This window comes from Amblyraja radiata, chromosome 2 (assembly GCF_010909765.2).
Source record: "Amblyraja radiata isolate CabotCenter1 chromosome 2, sAmbRad1.1.pri, whole genome shotgun sequence".
NCBI classification, from domain to species: Eukaryota; Metazoa; Chordata; class Chondrichthyes; order Rajiformes; family Rajidae; genus Amblyraja; species Amblyraja radiata.
In genome coordinates this window covers 129085110-129109196 of record NC_045957.1, presented here as the reverse complement: position 1 = coordinate 129109196, position 24087 = coordinate 129085110, and the positions used below count along the sequence as shown (strand labels likewise).

The window sequence follows — 24087 nt, the reverse complement described above, 5'->3', positions numbered from 1 at the left end:
ATTTAGACATTTCAACGCGAAGTTAAAGGGACTGCGAAGAGAAGCCATTGGCTTTGTCGGCCTATTCAGGCTCTATGAGGAACAACGGATCAACGCACAACCCGGCAACTGCGGGGGGAAAAACACCAGGCTTGATTGGCGCGACTCCACCGCCTGTCTGCTCATCGAGCACCGTTTCTTCAAAGCAACTGCACGCAGTACAAGCCCGTACTGCAGCTAGCTCCACGTCCCACTGCCCCGAAATCACAACTCGAATGTACACTTACACCTCACACAAAACGTATTTTCTCTTGAAATCATAATTATTGTTCCAAACTGGATTCAGAATAAAATTATTCATTTGTTTCATAGACCTCGCGAATAGAATGAGGATTGGTTTTAAATTCGGTTCCATATCTTCCTTTACCAATTTCGAGCTGTAGTTATGCTCAAGTAGATGTGATTAAGGTGATGTTCGATGCATTTCTTACGCAATAGAATTTAAAAAAAACATCAAAGCACAACGAAGCAACTCTGAAATAGCACCTGACAGAGGACGGAATAGGAACGTAGATTGGAAAATACATAAAGGTGATTCACCCGTCGTTGCAGAAAATAACGTGGAATAAATAGAACCCGGTTTCTCACGCAGATGGATGCCACCTCACATACAAAAATCCTCATTGGAACAGCACTATGCTGCTGCGATGTTAAAAGGAAAGATCGAAGAGAGTTACATTCAGCAGGTCAGCCAGCCAGCCACTGTCACATTCTGTCCTGGTGCTAATTATAAATTACTTCCACAGGACGTCAGACTAATACATAGAACACATTACCATTCAGCAGTTCCTATAAATGCAATAGATTCAAAAGCAGGGCGACACCCTGTGCTTTCCCCCCTGTTATTAATTTTATATAGATTTTTTTCCTCGATTTGAATGAGCAATCAGCAGTGAATAAAATATTGAACAGATTCAAACACCTGGATATCAGACATGCTTTGATTAGTAATGATTCGGGACAAACCTTTTCATTTAAAACCCGAGTCACCACATTTATTGATGTAACAATGAGTTTCAGAGTGCCGCAAATATGAGTTTAAATGTGCAGATTATAGCATACAAAAAATGTGCTTTGTGGCCACTGAAATCCGGCTTCACAAAAGGTTAGTGCAAATCTACAGCCCCGACAACCATTCGCATAATTTAGGCTTCCTTTCTGCGAAATATACAGTGGTATTGGTTTGCAGGAGGCATGGGAGTACTAACCGCCATTAAAATCAAAATGATGTACCGAAATACAAATCATGTACATACAACGTGTTCATCAGAGGTTTTTCGGGATTCAGCAAAATGATTAAACAAAATTATTTGAAATTGATCAAAGAATCTGGATGCGGGCTTGGGACATAATTTAATACGTTACAAAATATCTTGGAAAACCGTGAGCAAAATCAGTAGATGCTTCGAGTTTTTTTTTTTAAAGTGAGCAAACCAAAACTACGATTAGTTTGAGAAAAACACATCCGTTAATGTTTCTTAAAGAGCTGGTTGGTAGTTCTCAACTCTTTCCAGCAATGCATCCGAATATCCAGGAGAGTAGTATCTGCAGAAATCATAAAGAAACAATGATGATTGGATATCATTGAAGATAAGCCTGGTGAAATGTAGCTGCAATGCAATGAAAACAGTTTTTTCCATGTCACCCTAAATCTCTGCTAACCTGGGATTTTACACATTATAGGCTTCCTTCACCCTTTAAGGTACCAAGTAGTTTCATTTTGGTATATAGGCCCAAAAGCTGCTATTTACTCCCCAAACTGTCTGTCATTCCCTACTTTAAGGCACTCCCTAAAAACTGTCTTCTTGACTAAGGTGTTGGATATCTTCTCTGAAATTTCCTTCTGTGATTCAGTGCCAAATTGTGTCTCCTAATGTTGATATGTTTAACTGCATTAAACATCCTAAGTACTTTAATATTTTTACCAAAAATATTTTGCATAATAACATTACGGTAGATTTCTCAAACAGCTGAATTATTGGCCTGGTGCGTGATTCAAGCCATTTCTAACATTTCACTCAATATAAGATCAGCAAACAATGCATCTATTTCAGTTTAAAATATATAAATACTACACATTTTGGGAATACTTTCATTACAGATCTTTGGGATCACTGTACTAGCAATAATAAAAAAAACCGCACGTTGCCACTGTTAGTGTTCAGAGTACTCTCTATTAAAAGTGAAGTGTTTCAGAGTACACTTGGCATTTTAGAAGCGTTTGCTGGCATATGTGTAGTGCCCATCTGATCCAATAGCTTCTTCAGTAGTCATGCTCAGTTCTTCTAGTCTACTGCTGAACCTAATCAGCAGGCACTCTTTCACAACATGTGATATACTCTGTGTTTTGTCACTGTAACAGCCTAGTTGGTCATGAATACTCAGGGATTGGAGGTTGGCTGCAGTCAGCCCTGCTCTGAAGAGAAATGTAAACATAGTTTATTGTGTGCAGTTCTGGTCACATCAAAACATGAGGATTTGAATAGTCCTCCTTTCATTTCTATCCACCCTTCACGTGCCAGGCTTTGTCTCACCCCCACCGCTTTTCCAGGTTTCACTCCCATACTCTATTCAGTCTGCAGAAAGGTCCCAAGTTCCCAACTTGAAATGTCGACTTTCCATATCATCCAAAGAAGTTACCTGGCCCACACTGAGTTACCCAAACTGTTTATTTGTAAAGCAGCATCTGCACTTCCTTGTGTGTCCCTTTTACTAGAATGCTGCCTGGATTAGAGAGTACAAACTATAAGGAGACGATGGACATGCATGGATTGTTTTCTCTCCAGTGCTGAAGGCTGTGTGTGTGTGTGTGTGTGTGTGTGTGTGTGTGTGTGTGTGTGTGTGTGTGTGTGTGTGTGTGTCTGTGTGTGTGTGTGTGTGTGTGTGTGTGTGCGTGTGTGGTTGTGTGTGTGTGTGTGTCTGTGTGCATGTGTGAGTGCGTGTGAGTACGCGTGTGTGTGTGTGTGTGTGTGTGTGTGTATGTGCATGTGTATGTGGTGGTGGGGGGGGGGCTGTGATGTTTATAAAATTATGAGAGGCATAAATAGGGTAGCAGTAAGAATCTTTCCCCCTTCCCCAAGTCAAAATGTCAAATGTTAGCAGGCATAGCTTTAAGAAAAGAGAGGGGACATTTAAATAGAGGCAGGAAAAGTTTTCTTTTACACAGAGAGTGGTAGCTGGCTGGAAAACACTGCCGGGGTGTTGGTGGAAGTAGATATGATAGTGGCATTTAAGAGACTTTCAGATAGGAACATGGAATATGCAGAGGATGGAGGGATATGGATCACATATAGGCAGAATGGATTTGTTTAAGTTGGCATAATGTATGGCACAGGCATTGTGAATGAAGGGCCTGCTCCTGTGCTATGTTCTATAAAAAAGCTTTGTTTCTGGGCTACCGGCAGATAATAAAACATATTCTCACAAAAGCAATCCAATGTTCAGTAGACTAGAGAGGAGATGTTAAATAAAATTGAAATACAAAATAAAAGATATAGAGCAGCTGAGTAAATGTTCATATAAGTAAATGCACAAAGAGGATTACTAAAGCACGGCTGGAAGCAGATTGGTGACATACAGCACATTGAAATAATATGCTGCCGAACCATAGGACGCAAGTTCCTGTGATTCATTCTATTCACAGCGAGGTCCCAATTTTAGATTTGTTATATGGTGGTCAGTCAACCTGAGGGAGTTGGACGAATCCATTAATTTAGATCTAACCATGACATGGACCTGAAAACAGGAATGTTCACCGGGGGGGAATAAAATAATTGAAATAATCATGGCACAATGATCAAAATGTTAAATATAGGCACATTGGCCTACTTTCAGCACATTGGGCATCAGTCAGTGTATTGAGTATAGAAGTTGGGAGGTTATGTTACAGTTGTACAAGACATTGATATAACCATATAACCATATAACAATTTACAGCACGGAAACAGGCCATCTCGACCCCTCTAGTCCGTGCCGAACACATAATCTCCCCTAGTCCCATATACCTGCGCTCAGACCATAACCCTCCATTCCTTTCCCATCCATATAACTATCCAATTTATTTTTAAATGATAAAAACGAACCTGCCTCCACCACCTTCACTGGAAGCTCATTCCACACAGCTACCACTCTCTGAGTAAAGAAGTTCCCCCTCATGTTACCCCTAAACTTCAGTCCCTTAATTCTCAAGTCATGTCCCCTTGTTTGAATCTTCCCTACTCTCAGTGGGAAAAGCTTTTCCACGTCAACTCTGTCTATCCCTCTCATCATTTTAAAAACCTCTATCAAGTCCCCCCTTAACCTTCTGCGCTCCAAAGAATAAAGCCCTAACTTGTTCAACCTTTCTCTGTAACTTAGTTGCTGAAACCCAGGCAACATTCTAGTAAATCTCCTCTGTACTCTCTCTATTTTGTTGACATCCTTCCTATAATTAGGCGACCAAAATTGTACACCATACTCCAGAATTGGCCTCACCAATGCCTTGTACAATTTTAACATTACATCCCAACTTCTATACTCAATGCTCTGATTTATAAAGGCCAGCACACCAAAAGCTTTCTTTACCACCCTATCTACATGAGATTCCACTTTCATGGAGCTGTGCACAGTTATTCCCAGATCCCTCTGTTCACCTACATTCTTCAATTCCCTACCATTTACCATGTACGTCCTATTTTGATTTGTCCTGCCAAGATGTAGCACCTCACACTTATCAGCATTAAACTCCATCTGCCATCTTTCAGCCCACTCTTCCAACTGGCATAAATCTCTCTGTAGACTTTGAAACTCTACTTCATTACCCGCAACCCCACCTATCTTAGTATCATCTGCATACTTACTAATCCAATTTACCACACCATCGTCCAGATCATTGATGTACATGACAAACAACAGTGGACCCAACACAGATCCCTGTGGCACCCCACTCGTCACTGGCCTCCAACCTGACAAACAACCATCCACCATTACTCTCTGGCATCTCCCATTCAGCCACTGTTGAATCCATCTTGCTACTCCACCATTAATACCCAACCAAATGAGGCCACATTTGAAGTATTGTGTTCAGTTTTGGTCACCCTCTTATAGGAAAGATGTTGTTAAGCTGGAAAGGTGCAGAGATGATTTACAAGGATATTGCCAGGACTCGAGAGCCTGGACTTAGTTTAGTTTAGTTTAGAAATACAGCGCAGAAACAGGCCCTTCAGCCCACCAAGTCTGTGCCGACCAGCGATCCCACACATTAAAAGTATCCTACACACACTAGGTACAATGTACACTTATACCAAGTATACAAACCCAAGCCAATTAACCTATAAACCTGTACGGCTTTGGAGTGTGGGAGGACGCAGAAGATCTCAGAGCAAACCCACGCGGTCGCGGAGAGAACGTACAAACTCCGACCAGACAGCGCTCACAGTCGGGATTGAACCCGCGTCTCTGGCGCTGAAAGCGCTGTAAGGCAGGAGCTCTACCGCTGCGCCTCCATGCCGCCCCAACTATAGGGAGAGGTTAAGCAGGCTAGGACTTTACTCCTTGGAGGGCAGGACGAGGGGTAGTCTTTTACCCAGACTAAGGGAATCAAGAACCAGAGGACACAGGTTTAAGGTGAGGGGGGAAAGATTTAATAGGAACCTGAAGGGCAACTTTTTTTTACCACAAAGATTGGTTTGTGTATAGAATAAGCTACCAGAGGAGGTAGTTGGGACAGGTACTATCACAGCATTTAAAACACATTTGGACAGGTAAATGGATAGGATAGGTTTAAAAGGATATGAGCCCAAGACAGGCAGGTGGGACGAATGTAGATGGGGCATGTTGGTCAACGTAGACAAGTGGGCTAAAGGGCCTGTTTCCTTGCTGTGTGACTCTGCGACTAAGATTCTATGAGGTGTTACCAGACAGACAATAGAAACTTTTTTTTTTAAATGCAAATACACAGTTTAAAAGGAAATGTAAATCAATTTCCAAGAGATGTGAATCTTTAAAGATTAAGTATATGATAATTTGTTAATCAGGGTCGAAATTAACTCAGGCAAAACGGTGACACATAAGAATCAGAATGGAAATTATGAATGAATGATATGTCCTGGCATCAACATTCCAGGTTCCTACTTGTACTATGGGGAAGTCCATCAGTTCAAGAAAGATGGTTATCACTATCCTCTCAGTAATTGGGGCAGCACAGTGGCGAGGCGGTAGAGATGCAACCTTACAGCGCCAGAGACCCGGGTTTGACCCTCACTTTGGGTGCTGTCTGCGTGAAGTTTGTACGTTGTGCTCCGGTTTGCTCCCACATTCCAAAGACAGACAGGTTTGCGGGTTAATTGGCTTCGGTAAAATTGTAAATTGTTCCTAGTGTTAGTGTATGGAGTGATTGCTGGTCGGCGCGGATTCAGTGGGCCGAAGGGCCTGTTTCTGCACTGTACTCTAATGTCTAAAGTCTAAACTAGGAACTGACCTTTCCAGAGCAATTAGGAATTGATATTACCTGCAATGCCTATATCTCAAGAACTAAAACAAAAATTCTGGTTCATTAATTATTTCTAAAGCTGTTAACTTGTTGATTCTAAAACATATTGTGGAGGGACATAAGCTGATGAATCTGAGAGCACGTGAAGGGTTAAATTTAGCGTAAACAATAGACACTACAGCCTTAATGCCAGCACAACTGGATGCGACAGCTGCATGTGGGAGATCCCTCTGGGAGAGGCAAGTTGGAGATTTCAATATGTTAATCACTTCTAGAGAGAGAGGTAGTAAACAAGTTGGTTCTTAAACTCAGTCTATATGGGAACTAAAAATTGATGAAACTACATAAAGACTGACTTTGAATGGGGACCGAAAAGGTGATAGTAAATATAGTAATAAATACAGCAGTTTACTGTATAATAAATAAATAAATAAATACAATAAATACTATATAAATAAATACAGAGTTACTGATGAAAGCATGCTTTCATCAGTAACTCTGTAGTGCTACTGTATATTCACACGGGTTTCATTAGCAATTTAATTAACTTTGGAAAGAGTTTTGATATAGTTGTCCATTTTCACTTTCCCTAAGCACTATAATTACTGCTGCTGCTTTCATTGCTCTCTACCAAATTATGCAGACATTCTCATCTTCCAGTTCTATTTTTATCATGACAACATTGAGTACACAGGATTAATTGACTAACACTTGCCTTGATGGCAGTATATACCAATGACATGATGTGAAATGGGGGTCACAATGAACACTCTCAGCCTTCCAGTGGAATGGTAGTCACCCCTGCCTGAAGGACATATAACTTACTTGGGATTTTACAACAATTCATCAGCTTTCATTGTAATTTTCTCATGCTACCAAAGATGAGATTTATTGAAAGCAATTCATGATTTGCTATGGTGAGACTTGGCCTTACAACCTATGAGTTGACAGTCTATAACCACTATTGTACCGTTAATTCCCTCCCACAGTTCACGATGTTGAAGCTGCTGCGAATGCATGCATAGTATTTCCCTTGAGGGCAGGCAATCAGTTCAGAAATACCCACCAAAATTGCCAGTTATTGGCTAAGTGTAAGAAATTAACCGTTTTCAATAATCAAATTCAAAATCAGCCATTCAAAAACAAAAATCCTTACAACAATTAAATAAATTTGACGAGAGAAAGCTTCAGGGGAATAATATCACCTGACAATTTCTTCCGGATAACAATTGTTAATGCCATTAATGTACTCCTGCAGAACTGAACCCGGTTCAGCTTTAATCTCTTGAATCTTCTTCAGTCCACCACTTGTGACAAAGAGGCGGCGGGCTTTGGTGTCATGTGGCAGTACCTATCAGGCAGAGAAAATTTTTTTATTGTGATTTTCTCATAAAGTAGGCAGTGAGTTTACCATCAGTATACGACAAACAATTTTTCTAATTTATATTTTTCATATATTGTTATGAAACAATCAATCCCCAATGCATTAGCTTAATATACTGTTTTATGATGGACATATTAATGTTTGACAGGTCCAATGTCATAAAAGCGTAGAAGGAACTAAGTTCCCACTGCTTGCTAAGTACTTACTATACAGATAAACTTTAATAAGCCAGCTCCATCAGTGCTTTGGTGGTGCCAAACTATCAAATGTTCCTGACTCAGCGGGACAGGCAGCATCTCTGGAGAGAAGGAATGGGTGACATTTCGGGTCATTCATTCCTTCTCTCTAGAGATGCCGCTTGTGCCGCTGAGTTCCTCCAGCTTTTTGTGCCTATCTTTGGGTTAAACCAGCATCTGCAGTTCCTTTTTACACACATGTTCCAGACTATTGGATGTTACTTTTTAAAAGACATGTGGGCAGATATGGATAGGAAAACGTTTTGGAGGGATATAGGCCAAATGCGTTGAAATGGCACTAGCCCAATATTCCAACTTGGTCAGGTTGGACAAGGTGGGCCGACGGGCCTGTTTCCGTGCCACACAGCTCTATGACTCCTGACCCTGGCTCCAACTGCAAATCTATCCATGTTCCTGACCTCTGGCATTCTAGACCTCAAACCTAGCAATATATCAAATCCCAATAATCCATGACTTTACCTCACACCCTGCCTGCACTCTGGACTCCAGGCCCACCCTCCATACCATTGTGAGGCTGGGTTTGAACGATCAGGGTTGCTGAACAATGAGAGTTGTTTGTACTGAGAAAAGTGTCTTGTGGCTGGTATGGGTCAAATGATTTTGCAGATTGCACCTCATTAAACCCAGACATCTTTGGTGATTTCAGTTTCCATTAATGGTAGTTTGGTGTCTTGTTTTCGGATTATTAGATCCCTTTCTCATGGTAAATTAAATAATCATTACAAAAAGTATTAAAAGTTGCTTTGCAATTGGAAGTCCAACATTTATCATGTTAATGAAGAATTCATTAACTCCTTCAATTTCAAAAGGTTTCAACAATTAGTGGCTGAACTGATTGGTGTTTTAAATTCTATTTTACTTACCTTACTGTACTGGCCAACAACATGTTTAAGCACATTAGGAGGTGCATCATGTAGTAGAGGATCAAGAGCTGGCAGGTATGTACATTTCTGCAAAATGTTCTTCAGTGCCTTTTTAGCCTATTGGAAACCATAATAAAATTGTGAAGAATCTACTGAAAAGAATCAGAATTTTCAGTGCAAGGCATTCCATGTTCCCAGGATTAGGGCATCAGACTGTCTCCATGCTAATTACTGGCACGGTTGTAGATTTCTGAAATGGGACACTACGTATATGGTCGGCCATTAATGGTAATGACATGCATAAAATTAAGCTAAGCCAAAAAAATCATATCATATGATTATCAGCAGTTGAAATTTTGCAACAACTGGATTTTTATTTTCTCTTCCATAAAAAGTATGCCTTTAATTTTTTTTAAAGGTTATTCAAATAGCAAATCATTTTGCAGAATTTACCTAAAAATCATGGCATAAAATTTAGTTCTAATTCACAAGCACATATCAAACTGCTTCAAGAATCAAAGTCTTATTGAATCCTTTGCTGAATTAATTTTCACCAAGTGATGTGTACTCGTTTTCAATTTTTTGGAGCGAAGGAATAATAATTAGTGTATAAACTGGGAAAAATAAAGCGATGGAGAAAATTTGCAGTGACACGCTTCCATCACCTTCTTTCAATTAGCTTATAATGTCATTATCTTGACTGGGAAATGGGTAAGTAACATTGTGCAGGTACCTTTTTATTATAGTGAACTACTGCTTGTGCAGGCCAATAAAGTGAAGGCAGTTTCTTCAAAGTGTCTGCACTTTCAGTTTGATATGCATTCATAGGTTGTCAAATGCACAAAAGCTATCTGGGCAATCATGTAGCTGCCCTTTCATCCTGTCAGCATGAAAACATTTAGAAAAATCAACTAATGGCAGTACTAGTCGTCAATTGATTTTTAGCTATAAATCAATGGGAATTTTCTGCTTGCTGTTCAAAAATGGATTAAATGTAAGAGTTAGACAGCACCTGTTGTATATGCAAGAGGCTACACTATATTCATTTAAATTTTCTGAGAAGCCATGTTGATATCTAATTTTAAATAAGTAACAGCAGTTACTCAGTTACTCTAAACACAAAGTATTTTACTTTAATAACACATACTCCAGGTAAGACACTCATAGAAACATTTAACATTACAACTGCTGCAATGTTTGACTGCCAGTGAAATAATTAGAAAATGAAAGATGTCAAGAGAAATGAGGCTGAGTTCTGTACACAATATTTACACAATTGGTGGATCCCATTGACTAGTACAATAAGTGAACATTCAACTGCATTGCTTATATGTTATTGGGTAGGTTCAATATTAGGTTCCATGGGTAGACAATACAACTTCTGTTTGTGTTGTCATAAACACAAAATATTTTCTTGCATATTAAAGTTAACAAAATAAATTATCCAAGAATAACTTAGTACTGGTTAAATTTGATGTGCTTAACATACCAAGGTGAAGAACCAAATCCGATATACATATGACAAAAACTAACAATACAAAACAATGCAAGGTCTGGTTTTAAATAAAGCATCACTCTTCTTCACCTGATGTTATTGCAACTGGCAGGATTCTCACTTAAAACAACAAACAGCTGGCCTGGATTGTGTTAACCAGTGATATCTAGGGATTAGTATTTCTGTAATTAACCACTTGAATCTCACTTGCATGGTTTATGACATCATCTGAAGCTCTTCACTGTGACACACTTTAAAAGCCTGTTATCATCCCCAATACAAACATTATTGACAAGATATCAGGATTAATTTCTGTTACCATAGATAATTGAGTATTAATACACTAATTAAAATCTATAATAAAGAAGCACTGGTGTGATGAACTATTTAAATCTCAAATTTTCTTCGCGGAAATTATTTAAAAAATGTACTCTCTCAGAGTCTGAGTAAAATAGTACAAAGGTATTCTCGTCTTATTTGGACAACATATTTTCCTGATCTTTAGAAAACCATCTTAGATGTTCATTAGTTACATTTGGTATACTGGCTGTCTTGGATTGAATATGAATGTTTTACCTTAACCTGAAGGTCTTCAGAGCTTCCAGTCTGCATGTAGAGTGAAAGGAGCTTTGGCAGAACATTTGCCACAGCAACAGCACGCGCATGCTCTGGTGTGTGTCTTCCTATCTGCCCCAGGGCCCAAGCAGACGCTGCCTTAATATGGTCTTCTGGTTCCTCTGACAGGCAGATAGCCAACTGAGCCACCCCCTGTAGTGTTGATCAGAAGCACACAGACTTAGTCAGAGACATTACATGTGAAGGTTTGCACTAATAGGCAATTTTAAGGGGGAAAACACAGTTCTGTCCTATCCTACACATCTTCCTGGTGAATGAAACAGCAAATCAACCTACAGCTACGTAATATATTAAAGTTGGCATTTTTTCAATCTGACACAATGTCAAGAATAGTAAAAATCTGCAATTTGAAATACCATCACTTATATATTCGTAGCTTTATCATTCTACCATGGAAATATACAGAAAATGAAACACTAACAATCACATTGAACCTTAAACCAAGACTGCAACTACTAAAGGCATGACTAAATATATACTTTGTCCAGAAAGTGAAGAGATCATTGATCTTCTTAAATGTTGTTTTCACATATAAAATCCAACACAAAAATTACAATTAAAAATTCATAAACATAACAAAGCCCTTCAAAATTAATTATTCTATCATAGTTAATAATGTTCTACTGAAGAAAGATAATTGGAATATATATGCATGCATGCAAAGAGTAAAAAATACAGGGTTTCGATCCGAAACGTCGCCCATTCCTTCTCTCCAGAGTTGCTACCTGACCCACTGAGTAACGCCAGCATTTTGCGTCTACCTTCGATTTAAACCAGCATCTTTCCGACACATACAAAGAGCATCTCACTAGTTTCTAACCTTTGTTTAATACGTCATGACCTTTTTATTTTGGCAGCCCGATGGACCAAAAATGCCACAGTGCCCAAAATATAACAACTGAAGGGGAAACATTAAATTATTTTGTCTTGGCATTAAATTAGACCATTATTAAGTCAAAATTGATTAGAAATATCTAACCTTTATTGCAAAATCAATGACATCTCATATACAGTGCCCTCCATAATGTTTGGGACAAATGTATTCCACAATTTGAGAAATGAAATAGAAAAAAAAATCACATGTGGTTAAAGTGCACATTGTCAGATTTTATTAAAGGGTGTTTTTATGCATTTTGGTTTCACCATGTAGAAATTACAGCTGTGTTTATACATAGTCCCCCCATTTCAGGGCACCATAGTGTTTGGGAAACATGGCTTCACAGGCGTTTGTAATTGCTCAGGTGTGTTTAATTGACTCCTTAATGCAGGTATAAAAGAGCTCTCAGCACCAAGTCTTTCCTCCAGTCTTCCCATCATCTTTGGAAATTTTAATTGCTGTTTATCAACATGAGGACCAAAGTTCTGACAACGAATGTCAAAGAAGCCATTATGACACTGAGAAACAAGAATAAAACTGTTAGAGACATCAGCCAAATCTTAGGCTTACCAAAAATGAACTGTTTGGAACATCATTAAGAAGAAAGAGAGCACTGGTGAGCTTACTAATCGCAAAGGGACTGGCAGGCCAAGGAAGACCTCCACAGCTGATGACAGAAGAATTCTCTCTATAATAAATAAAAATTCCCAAACACCTGTCCGACAGATCAGAAACACTCTTCAGGATCCGGGTGTGGATTTGTCAATGACCACTATCCGCAGAAGATTTAATCAACAGAAATACAGAGGCTACACTGCAAGATGCAAACCACTGGTTAGCCGCAAAAATTGGATGGCCGGGTTACAGTTTGACAAGGAGTACTTAAAAGAGAAACCACAGTCCTGGAAAAAGGTCTTGTGGACAGATGAGATGAAGATTAACTTATATCAGAGTGCTGGCAAGAGCAAAGTTTGGAGGGGACAAGAAACTGCCCAAGATCCAAAGCATACCACCTCATCTGTGAAACACGGTGGTGGGGGTGTGTTATGGCCTGGGCATGTATGGCTGCTGAAGGTACTGGCTCACTTATTTATCTTCATTGATGATACAACTGCTGATGGTAGTAGCATAATCAATTCTGAAGCGTATAGACACACCCTATCTGCTCAACTTCAAACAAATGCCTCAAAACACATTGGCCGGTGGTTCATTCTACAGCAAGACAATGGTCCCAAACATACTGCTAAAGCAACAAATTAGTTTTTCAAAGCTAAAAAATGATCTATTCTTGAGTGACCAAGTCAATCACCCGATCTGAACCCAATTGAGCATGTCTTTTATATGCTGAAGCGAAAACTGAAGGGGACTAGCCCCCAAAACAAGCATAAGCTAAAGATGGCTGCAATACAGGCCTGGCAGAGCATCACCAAAGATGATGCAACTGGTGATGTCCATGAATCGCAGACTTCAAGCAGTCATTGCATGCAACAAAATATTAAACATGACTACTTACATGACATTGCTGTGTCCCACACATTATGGTGTCCTGAAATGGGGGGACTATGTATAAACACTGCTGTAATTTCTACATGGTGAAACCAAAATGTATAAAAAAGGCCTTTATTAAAATCTGACAATGTGCACTTTAACCACATGTGACTTTTTCTATTACAAATCTGAAATTGTGGAGTACAGAGACAAATAAATAAAAGATGGGTCTTTGTCCAAAACATTATACTGGTGTGAATGTTAACTTATATGAAATCCATTTGTTCAGATTCGAGTTTAAAGAGCCAAAACATTTTAACAAGTAACTGCAGTGCTAAGTTTTTATTTATATTTCTAATTTTAAAATCACAACTAACTTTGATATTTATCAGTCAAAAAGCATAATTTGTAAATGATCCAAAAATTCAATGTTCAAGAAAGAACTGCAGATGCTGGAAAAATCGAAGGTAGACAAAAGATGCCGTGGAAACTCAGCAGGTGAGGCAGCATCTATGGAGAGAAGGAATAGGCGACGTTTTGTGTTGAGACCCTTCTTCAGACTGATGTCGGGAGGGGGGGGGCGTGGAAGAAAGGAAGAGGCGCAGACAGTAGGCTTTGTGGGAGAGCTGGGAAAGGGGAGGGGAAGAGGGAGAAAGCAAGGGCTATCTAAAATTAGAGAAGTCAATGTTCATACCGCTGGGGTGTAAACTACCCAAGCGAAATATGAGGTGCTCTTTCTCCAATTTGCGCTGGATCTCACTCTGGCAATGGAGGAGGCCCAGGACAGAAAGGTGGATTCAACTGTGCTTATTTTGGAGGCAGCAGTAAAACCCATTTGATAATAACAACATTCTACCTCGGCTCTTTTCTCAGCTTTCAACAATGCAATATTTTAAGATACTTTAATGTGTACTGTTGCAAAACATATTTGTGGAATTCAGATATTAATGCATTATTTTGCTAGATATGACATTTCCACAGATAACTCCCAGAAGGCCAAGCAAAGTTTAATAAGATTTTACTTATCTACAAAACACAATCTCAAAAAGATATCTGCTGTACTATGCATGGTCACCACAGTAAAACACCAATAATATAAAATGTCAAATATATTTGTTATAAGATGTAATAACCTTCATGTTTGAATTTGTTTTGTTAGTACTAAGCTAAGGCTCAAGGAAGATCTATGATTAACAGGGCATTGTTTTTTGATAAAGTGAAAAACACTTATTTTATCATGGTAAATATATGAACATATTTCAAATTTATATTAGCAATCTTATGAAGGATTCTATTTTTGATCTGTCTAAGATTTTATCAGTATATTAGGTTTTTTAACAAATAAAAGTTTATAGATAAAGCACATTCATATTATTGTTGGGGGACTGTTGTGGTACCATTAATTTTCAGGTTGGCTTTTCATTCGCCAGCCTTTTCAAAATCCAATTCTCAGACTGATGGGATAAATGTTTCTTCAATCTGACAGCTGTAAGGATCCTAAGGAAATCACATTTTTTTAGTGGATGCTGATCTACATTACAATAACAACAAGTCTTTCCTCAGAGAGGCCTTAAGAACGCCTGGTATAGTACATAGAAAGGACTCACACTGATGCAAAGGGGAGTGTTCTCCTGAGGCATAAGATTAAAATACATTGAAGGAGAAGTGTAAAAGGAATTTACCTTTCTGAAACTGGAACCCAGTTTGTAAGTATCATAATTATGATTTTAATGTTAGTATTAAACACGTTTATAACAGAAACGTTCATTGTAGCACTACAATAACATTGGTTTGTGTATTAAAAGTGGAAACATTTTATTTCAAACATAAAACACCAAAAGTAGAAAATTAAAAGAATGTGCAAGGTATTTTTATAGATGGATCAATTAAAATACCGTCTCAATAGTAATAGATTTGTTTGCACCCCACACACATTTTTGTCTACTTTAGTTTGGCTATTAAACGGCAAGGATAGAAAAGGGGAAAATAACCAAAATAAAATTATTCTCTAAATTTCTTTGAACGAACATTTCAAATGTTGCAAACATTTCAAATCTTTGTTCGATCCCCGCACATTAACACTATCCTACACACACTAGGGACAATTGACACAAGCCAATTAACCTACGTCTTTGGAGTGTGGGAGGAAACCGAAGATCTCGGAGAAAACCCATGCAGGTCACGGGGAGAGAACGTACAAACTCCGTTCAGGCAAGCACCCGAAGTCAGGATCGAACCCGGGTCTCCGGCGCTGCATTCTCTGTAAGGCAGCAACTCTACCGCTGCGCCACCGTGCCGCCCACCGACCTGATAACGGGAACTGCGTAACCGTATGAGTATGTGAGGTATTAATTCTAGCCGGGTGGGGATGGGGGTAAGAGGGTAATTGAGTATCACGCCACTGCACAGCAGAAGCCCTGAAGATAACCATATCAGATTTTATTAACAGTACAAATTACTGTAATTAAAGTATTTAAATTAAAAGTCATAATTAAGATTTACGTTGACATCTTCTACATTAAAATGAAAGTAACAAACTCATTCTTACTGAAACAGAAAGAAGTGAAATAATGAGCAACAGAAAATTTACATCAGCAATCTCAATCCTTCTGGGAGTACTAACCAACAAATCAATACACCACTGCTCTCTAGTATGCTTTGCAGCTAGATTAATTTATAGTCCTTTTTCTAGGGTCTCATTGTAATGCTAATACACAGATAATGAACCAGGCTCTAACCTTGGAGACAATCACTGCCATTGCCAGGTTCTCTGAGTGAGCAGCCACATAGCCAAGCATCATAATACCAGGCAGCCTGACATTACTTTTGGAATCACCGATATAATCAATGACAGCAGCCACACCTCCTGTATTAACAATAAGCTGAGACAGCTACAGGAGAAGAGAAAAAATAACAAGGTGGTTAGTCGGATTCTATCAAATAAGACAGCCAAATAACAACTTAAACAAAAACAACTGCTTCCCCCATAAACTGATGCACATGCACAAAATATTGCCATTTCTGTTAAATCATTTTAATTATTAAAAAGTGAACACCATTGCATTTCTATTTATGAAGTGAGACTTGTTGTTTCCTGGTCCCTTCCTTTTTGATAGCTGAAGAGATGAAATGTTACAAACAGACAAACAAATTAACTACCAAATATGGATTGGTTACATTAAAATAAGGAGGATGTGTAGTTATATTTCTATAATCTGAAAAAATATATTAACATTATTCTACAATTGAAGCAACTACATATATTTTGCTTTCAATATCTCAGATTATGTTTACTATCATTATTTGAATGTGAAAATATCCAAGATCATTTGAGGTATTATTAACATTTAAAACTACGACAGAATTAAGCAGTTAATTTCCTTTCAGTTAAATAATGGACAACAGTTAAAATCAGTTGCTTATCAAATGGCTTCTGCTTTCCCACAATCCTAACAATGCTTTCACATTATCTATAATAATCCATTTAATTGAAAAATAAAATTGAGAGAGCTCACTATATCTTGAGAAGGCTGTTCAGAACAAAATACCAGGGACAAAAACTGAGATTTAAAATGAATCGCTTAAGAACTAAGGAGGTTATTTGTCGCCCCAGAGGGTGATTTTTATTTTGCTTAATTGCATGTTTTCTGGAAATTGATCAATCGTTTGAATGCTGTTTAAAAAAAAAGATTTGCTATTCTATACATCTTCTGTGATCTAACTGTACATATTTAAAAACAAAATATTTAAATGTAGCCATGTGAAATGATAAACAATCAAATAGTGATCAACATCACTGAGTCTTCTGTTAAGCTCTCATAACTAAGGCAAAAACCTGTTTATAATCATAATGAAAGTTTTGTTTCCCAACTTTAACTGCAACCAAATCCAGGAAATAAGATCAAATGTCTGGCCCAATTCAGATATATTACGAGTTCTTAAAATTGAGTGAAAACCAACAAAATTAAATCAGTTCATTTTCCATATATAACGTAAAATATTGCATACACGTCCTGACCATGTATCATAAAATAATGCAAGTAATCAGCTCACTTTACATAATCATATATCTGTTAGCCTTCTTGTTTATTAATAACCTTGTGAAAAATTGTTATTCTATTAAAAATGGTGAAAATAACTCTGGATTTGTAACACAGGCAGATTTTTGTCATACAACTGTGTAAACAACTGCAGTTTACTGGCATGGTCCAAAGCTAAGCAGTTGTGGGAAAGTAATATGGACTCGTTTTTAAATATGCATATTGTTGAATGGAGGTTTTGGAGTGCAGATTATAAATGATAATTTATGGGGATGAGAATTGCTTATTAGCATGCCTAATCAAAATTTTAATGAAAAATCACTGTTCAAAAAAGTATTGAAAGTGTCAGTCGCAAGTCAGTTGGTAACATTTGCATCCGAGTACGAGGTTCATGTTCAATTCCCAGTCCAGAGAATTAAACATAAATATCCAGCCTAACATTCCAGTGGAAAACTGAGAAAGTTGTACTGTTGGAGATGCAGTCTTTCCATGGATTAAAAAAACACAAAGTGCTGGAGTAACTCAGCAGGTCAGGTAGCATCCCTGGAGAACATGGATCGGTGACATTTCAGGTCACTGAAATGTCTCCTATCATATCCAGAGATGCCACTGAGTTACTCCAGCAATTTGTGACTTTTTTAATGTAAACCAGCATCTGCAGTTCTGTGTTCATTCAGTTTGTCTATGGGACCGTTTGAAGTTATTACCCAAATCCTGGGCAATAATAATGCCCCATTCAACATCACCAAAACAAATTATTATTATATTGATATTGGTGGGAAGTTGCTGGACAATTTGATTGTTGTGTTTCAAATATTGCAACAGTGATTACATTTCATTAGTACTTCACTTGCTGTACAGCAGTTCAGGACACCTAAAAGAAAGAAGAAAGGGGCCATATAATAGACACTTTCTTTTCTACAGGTAGTAAAAGAATGAGAGAACCACAAGGCACATTTTCAGTTGCTTCCAGCGTCTGCATTTTCACATCCTGTCAATTTCATATCCAGTAGTTTCACCACCTGACATCAAGGACCCGACCTCTGCATCTGAACTGCATGATTCTCTTTCCCAGCCTCCTTAGTATCAGGCTCCCATTGCTATTTTACAGATTTAGCTCCCCAGATCTGCTTTTCCACTCACCAAAGTAGATATCTGTGCCCCATGCACAATCCCATAGGAATTGAACTAGTAAGTAAATTATGAATAAAACTGAAAGAATGGTTTGCACTGTCCGAAAGCAGAATTTCATGGTTAAAATATTATCAACAGGTTTATTATGTATAATTTAATATTTTTAGTGGAAGCAAAAATATCATTACTATCTGACTGTCCACCAAGCATGACAAACTTTCAGATGTGTCACTGCACACTTAAAAGGAAAAACATTTACCTCAGGAGTATGCTTGGCAATTTCCCGAATGAGTGTGGCAACATTTTTTTTCACATATTCATCTGGGTCTTTTAGGCATGTTAGAACAGAAGGAAAAATTTCGGCTTCCACGACCATTTCTGCCAAATCTACAGAATGCTTTGAAATTTGACCGAGAGCAGAAAACACTTGACGCTGTAGAACACAGAAAAATAGCACAACTTCAAATTGGTGAATAGAGTTGTTGCAATGAGACAATTAAATTTACATTACTAACCATGAGGTTACTTCAACCCAGTGCTATTCTTTTGTGACGGTACATCTAAGAAGTTAAAAACTAGATTTTCACATGTCGATTTCATACTTTTTAGTTATTTGTTTGTTAAATCAGAAGTTGTTTGGTCACAAAATCAAAACAGAACTTGGGGGGTATTCGATTGATGGGAATAAAGTTGATAAATGTAGCTAATTTTTAATTGATATGCATACCGGCAAAAAAAAGCACTGCTTCAACCCAAGTTTTTTTTTTAATTGAATGAGCCTCGCATTGTAAACACAAGATGAACTGAGAAACAACATTGTTAAAATATTTATTACCACTTAAACCAACAGGTAAGCAATCATGACTGGTAAATCAAAGTTGAACTCTAAGTACACATGAGAAAACTATTTTAAAAATATTTTATTTCAGTAACAAAAGAATACATTATTTTAACAATGAGCATTTAATTAAATTAAAATTCCATACATGCAATGCATTCGATTGGTGTATTTGCTTTCACTCCAGCAATGGTATAACGTTTAGAATACACACACTCACCTTCAGTTTGGCATCAGGGTTTAGAATCATCTGAGCTAGGTGAGCAATAGACCCTGCATCCACCACAGTTTGAGCCAGCTCTGGAGATTGTTTTGCGATATCACTGAGTGCAGAAGCTGCAATCCTTTTTAGTGGCACCTCTGGTTCTTGGATACAAAGAACCAGAAGAGGAACAGCTCCTGCGTCCACTACTGCCTGCGACAGTTCTGTAGGTCCAAGAAAAATAATTAAGTGTGCATGGATAGATGACCCTTGAGCCAGCCATTTTTCACACTGACAGATACAGCAAGAATAAAAAAGGGCACATCCCCATCCCCACTGCATCTGCATTTCAAATCAGCCTGCCTGGCTTCATAGAGCATGTGGACTGATCCATAGCTAAAAGGACACAGGTCAAAGGATAGGCCCCATTTACATGTGGCATGTTTTAGGCAGATTGGGTTGAAATGGTTTGTTATTCTGTTATAAAAGAGACAAACAGACCTCAGTTGTTTAAATTATGACCTTACTGAATTTTCAAAGGCACATGTTTTACACATGGAATAAAGCAAACAGAAGTGGCAAAATTAACTGCATTGCAATTTGGTAACATTTATTTACACAAAACATCTTCCAGAATTTGTCTTATTTTCTCCAGTCTGATAAAGACAAAAAGAAAAAATGGAAAAGTTCCTCAGCATATTTCTGCAACTTTTGTTTGACATGTTTGAATTTTCTCTCTTGTGGTTCAGTCACCAAAACTAAGGAACTGCAATTGTGTATTGTTGTTTTTGTCCTCCTGCTACCTTGATGATCCTTTCCTTATTATTAAAAACATATTATTTTAAGAACATTTAAATTATGAAAAGGAACCACAAATGTCCAGTGGTTAGATTTTCTATCTTTATTTTTGTGTGTTTTGCAGATCATGTGAAAACGACAAAGATTCTGCTTGTGATATTGGAAGTTGGTGCCATAAACCAGAGTCAAACCAAACTTTAAAAATAAAAGGGATTTACCTCCTGTATAAAGATTAAAAGAGTAACAAAATTGTTTCAGCGATCACAGAAGAACACAGTTTTATACTTTCTTACCTGCTCTGGAATCATACTTCACCTCTCTTCAGAGTTAACATAAAGTAACAAGCTACATATAAACAAACTTCAGAATCTTCTGTTATCACTCAGTGCTGTATGACATTCATAAAATGCTTCAGGAGTTTTACAGGTTATAAATCACAATTACATAACCAACGTGAAGACATTTCGTACAAAAGAAATTCTACCCAAGATTTTGGAAACACAAAGGAGACCAAACTGGAGAGCTGCCGAGAAAGGTCATGGGGATTGCAATAAGTGATTAACCTATGCCGGTTGCTTCTGATGCAGGCAACATGCCAATTTTATGCTGCCGGCAGCCTCCAGTTATCACGTGATGAAGTGATTGCATGTCTTAACTTGGGGCCAATATTATAAAGCTCTTAAAGCTAACCTGCACAACTAAAGTTAACCTGTACTTCTTTATAGTGAGCTGTATAAAGGTTACAGTAGGTGCCAGCAGGCACACTGGAACTGGTTCTGACCCAGGAGAAATTGAAGAATGTCACAGAATGAGAGAACACACTCATCCAAATTTTGTGCAAATGGTGGAGAGACAGGTTCATAGAATTGTTACGATATAGAAGGGTGCCACGTCGCCCATGTGTAAACCAGTAGAGCCATCTTGTCAGTCGCATTTGTCCGCCCTTTCCCAAATACTTGCAAATTATTCTCTCTTATATCTATCAAATTTACCTCTGAAAGTCCTGATCGATTCTATTTGCATCATACTCACAGGAAGCAATTTCCAGAACTTCTATTTGATTCTATTATTTTTTGCCCAAAATGAAAATCTGTGCCAATGGTTTTTGAAATATCTGCTGACTGGAACAGTTTTCCAATTTCCCCAATCTAAACCTGCTATGATTTTGCACATCATTGCCAAATCTTCCCTCAAAATTTATTTCCTTCAAGGGACAGAAGCTCAATTTCTTTCCTCTAATCTTACATCCAAAGTATGTCAACACTGGAATTACTCTGGAATAATTGACATGACACCGCTAATGCTGAATTCCGAAGACTGTAACTGCTACCCCAAGTACTGTACCGCGAGTCCATGTAGAATTTTGTTGGAACAATGTATGAAGTTAAAGACAAAGAAGTTGGGGAGGTGGGGAGGAGGGAAGTGGAGAGTGGAGGGGGAGGTGGCGAACTAAAGCAACAAGCAACTCGGAACTCAATGTGATTTCTGTGGATTGAGTGGAGATACTCTGCAAAGTAATTACCCAATCTGAATTTGGTTTCTACAGTAAATCAGAGATCAAAGGTTCAAAGGTTCAAAGGTTGATTTATTGTCACATACACCTAGATGTAGTGAAATTCTTTTTGCCAACATGAATGCAGGATTCTCAATTGAAAATAGAAAAACAAATCACTGCGTCACCTAGAAGGAACAAAGTAAAAGGGCAAATGCTCCTTCAAGCTATTGTATGAAAATATTTTGTGGAAAGGAGAGCGGGTTTCTGTGGAGATGCAAGTACAGTGTCACCGAGGAAATGGTGAAAGGGAAAGGGAGGGGAAGGTATGCCTGTTGATCATGTGAGACATATCTGAAATCATGGAGGATGATCCTTTGAATATGGAGACTGTGGGGATAGAAGCCGATGACAAGGTGGGAGAAAAGGGGGCGAGAACAGAGATTTATGGAATGGATCAAATGCAGTTGGCAGCTGCAACTATGGTGCAGAAGACACCTAGATTTAGAAAAATGGAAACAGATTTGAAGAATAGGAGTGGCATCAGCAGAAAAGATTGCGAAATTGTGGGGATGGCAAGGTCAGGAAGCAGAGGTGGAGGTAATGTTGCATAGACAACAGTGCTTTTGGTGCACACAGGTTACAAGCAATCCCCTGAAATGGAAATAAAGTTGAGAAATGCAACAGCTGGAGATGGACTACTTTGTTTTGGTAGTTAATGAAAGATGATGCTGACAAAAAACTAATTCGAGTTCACAAGACATTAGCTGCCCATGCTGACTATCCCCAAAAAGCCCATGGTTTTTTTTTCCCATGCAATTAAATCCTACCCCTAAGAATTCTCTCCAATAGGTTCTCAAACACTGACATGAGGTTCAGTGGCCTATAATTTCCTGGAAATTAGTTCCTGGAAATTATTCCTAATTCCCTTCTTAAACAAAGGAATAACATTGGCTTCTCTCCAGCCCTCTGGAACCATGCCTGTTGCTTGAGAGGATACAAAGATCTATGACAAGGCCCTAGCAATATCCTCTTTTGCCTCTCTCAATGAACACGGATCGCTCCTATCAGGCCCTGCGGATTATCCACCTTAATATCTTTCAATAAATCCAACACCTCCTCCACCTTGATCTCAAACATGTCCTAGAATATTAGTATATTTGTCACTGATCTCTCTATCCTCCATGTTCCTTTTCTTGGTGAATACCAACTTAATGTAGCTGTTTGGTACCTCATCTGCTTCCCCTGACTCCAGGCATAAATTCCCACCTTAGTCCTTCAGTGGCCCTACCCTCTCCCTACTACTTTATTTTTAATGCATGTACAAAATGATTTTGGATTTTCTTTAATCCTACTTTCTTTTGATCACTTTGCTTTGTAATGTGAATATATATATACACAACACCTCTATTGTAGCTCCATGGGAATGCATTTGGTGTTTGGTTCTTGACCATGCTCACCTTTACGTTTTCCATTCAGTGATCAGAAAATGTTGCACATTACTAAACTCTACTAAAGGCGACCAGCTCTTGAATTACACTCTATAAAAGATTAACTCTCGATCAAACGAAGACTGTCTAACCTTTTGCTATCCTCTACCTACATTTTAATATTTCCCTGATGTCTATACAAGGGAGTTTGTAAAAAATCTTTTTAAATGAATGACGGTATTTTTGTAACGCAACTGTGCTGGCTTTTGTGAACAGATCCTTACTTAATGATTTTCATATTACTGGGCAGATGTCTGCGTTGTAACTAACTGCTGGGCTTGAGGCATGACTAGATTTGGAATGTAGGTTTCAGTATTACAAACAGAATCCTCTCTTGTTCCATTGCCTTTACACTTATGCAGTGTCTTTATTTTGTTGTCATTTTATAAAATTTGTGAATTACAAATAGGCTAAAGTTTGGTTTCTGATATTGGGGGTCGGTGGGGGTAGAGGCATTGGTTGATCTCAATACGATGTTTCATTTACCTGGGACCATTTACCAGACTGTCATATGAGGAAAGATTGAGACTGTCATATGAGGAAAGATTGAAAAGACTAAGCTTGTATTCACTGGAGTTTAGAAAG

General features: G+C 38.2%; 1 protein-coding gene across 1 annotated transcript in view; it reads right to left on the bottom strand.

The window, feature by feature from the left end:
- Positions 1–268: 268 nt before the first annotated feature.
- The window catches only part of spag6 (sperm associated antigen 6), a 102889-nt gene continuing 79070 nt past the window's right edge, over positions 269–24087 (bottom strand). The window contains exons 6-12 of the mRNA XM_033015524.1: positions 19741–19946; positions 18942–19115; positions 16247–16399; positions 11084–11275; positions 9013–9129; positions 7714–7859; positions 269–1584 (exon numbers count right to left, since the gene is read on the bottom strand). Coding sequence (XP_032871415.1) covers positions 1518–1584; positions 7714–7859; positions 9013–9129; positions 11084–11275; positions 16247–16399; positions 18942–19115; positions 19741–19946 — 1055 coding nt within the window. The 3' untranslated portion in view covers positions 269–1517. The remainder of the gene's footprint in view (positions 1585–7713; positions 7860–9012; positions 9130–11083; positions 11276–16246; positions 16400–18941; positions 19116–19740; positions 19947–24087) is intronic.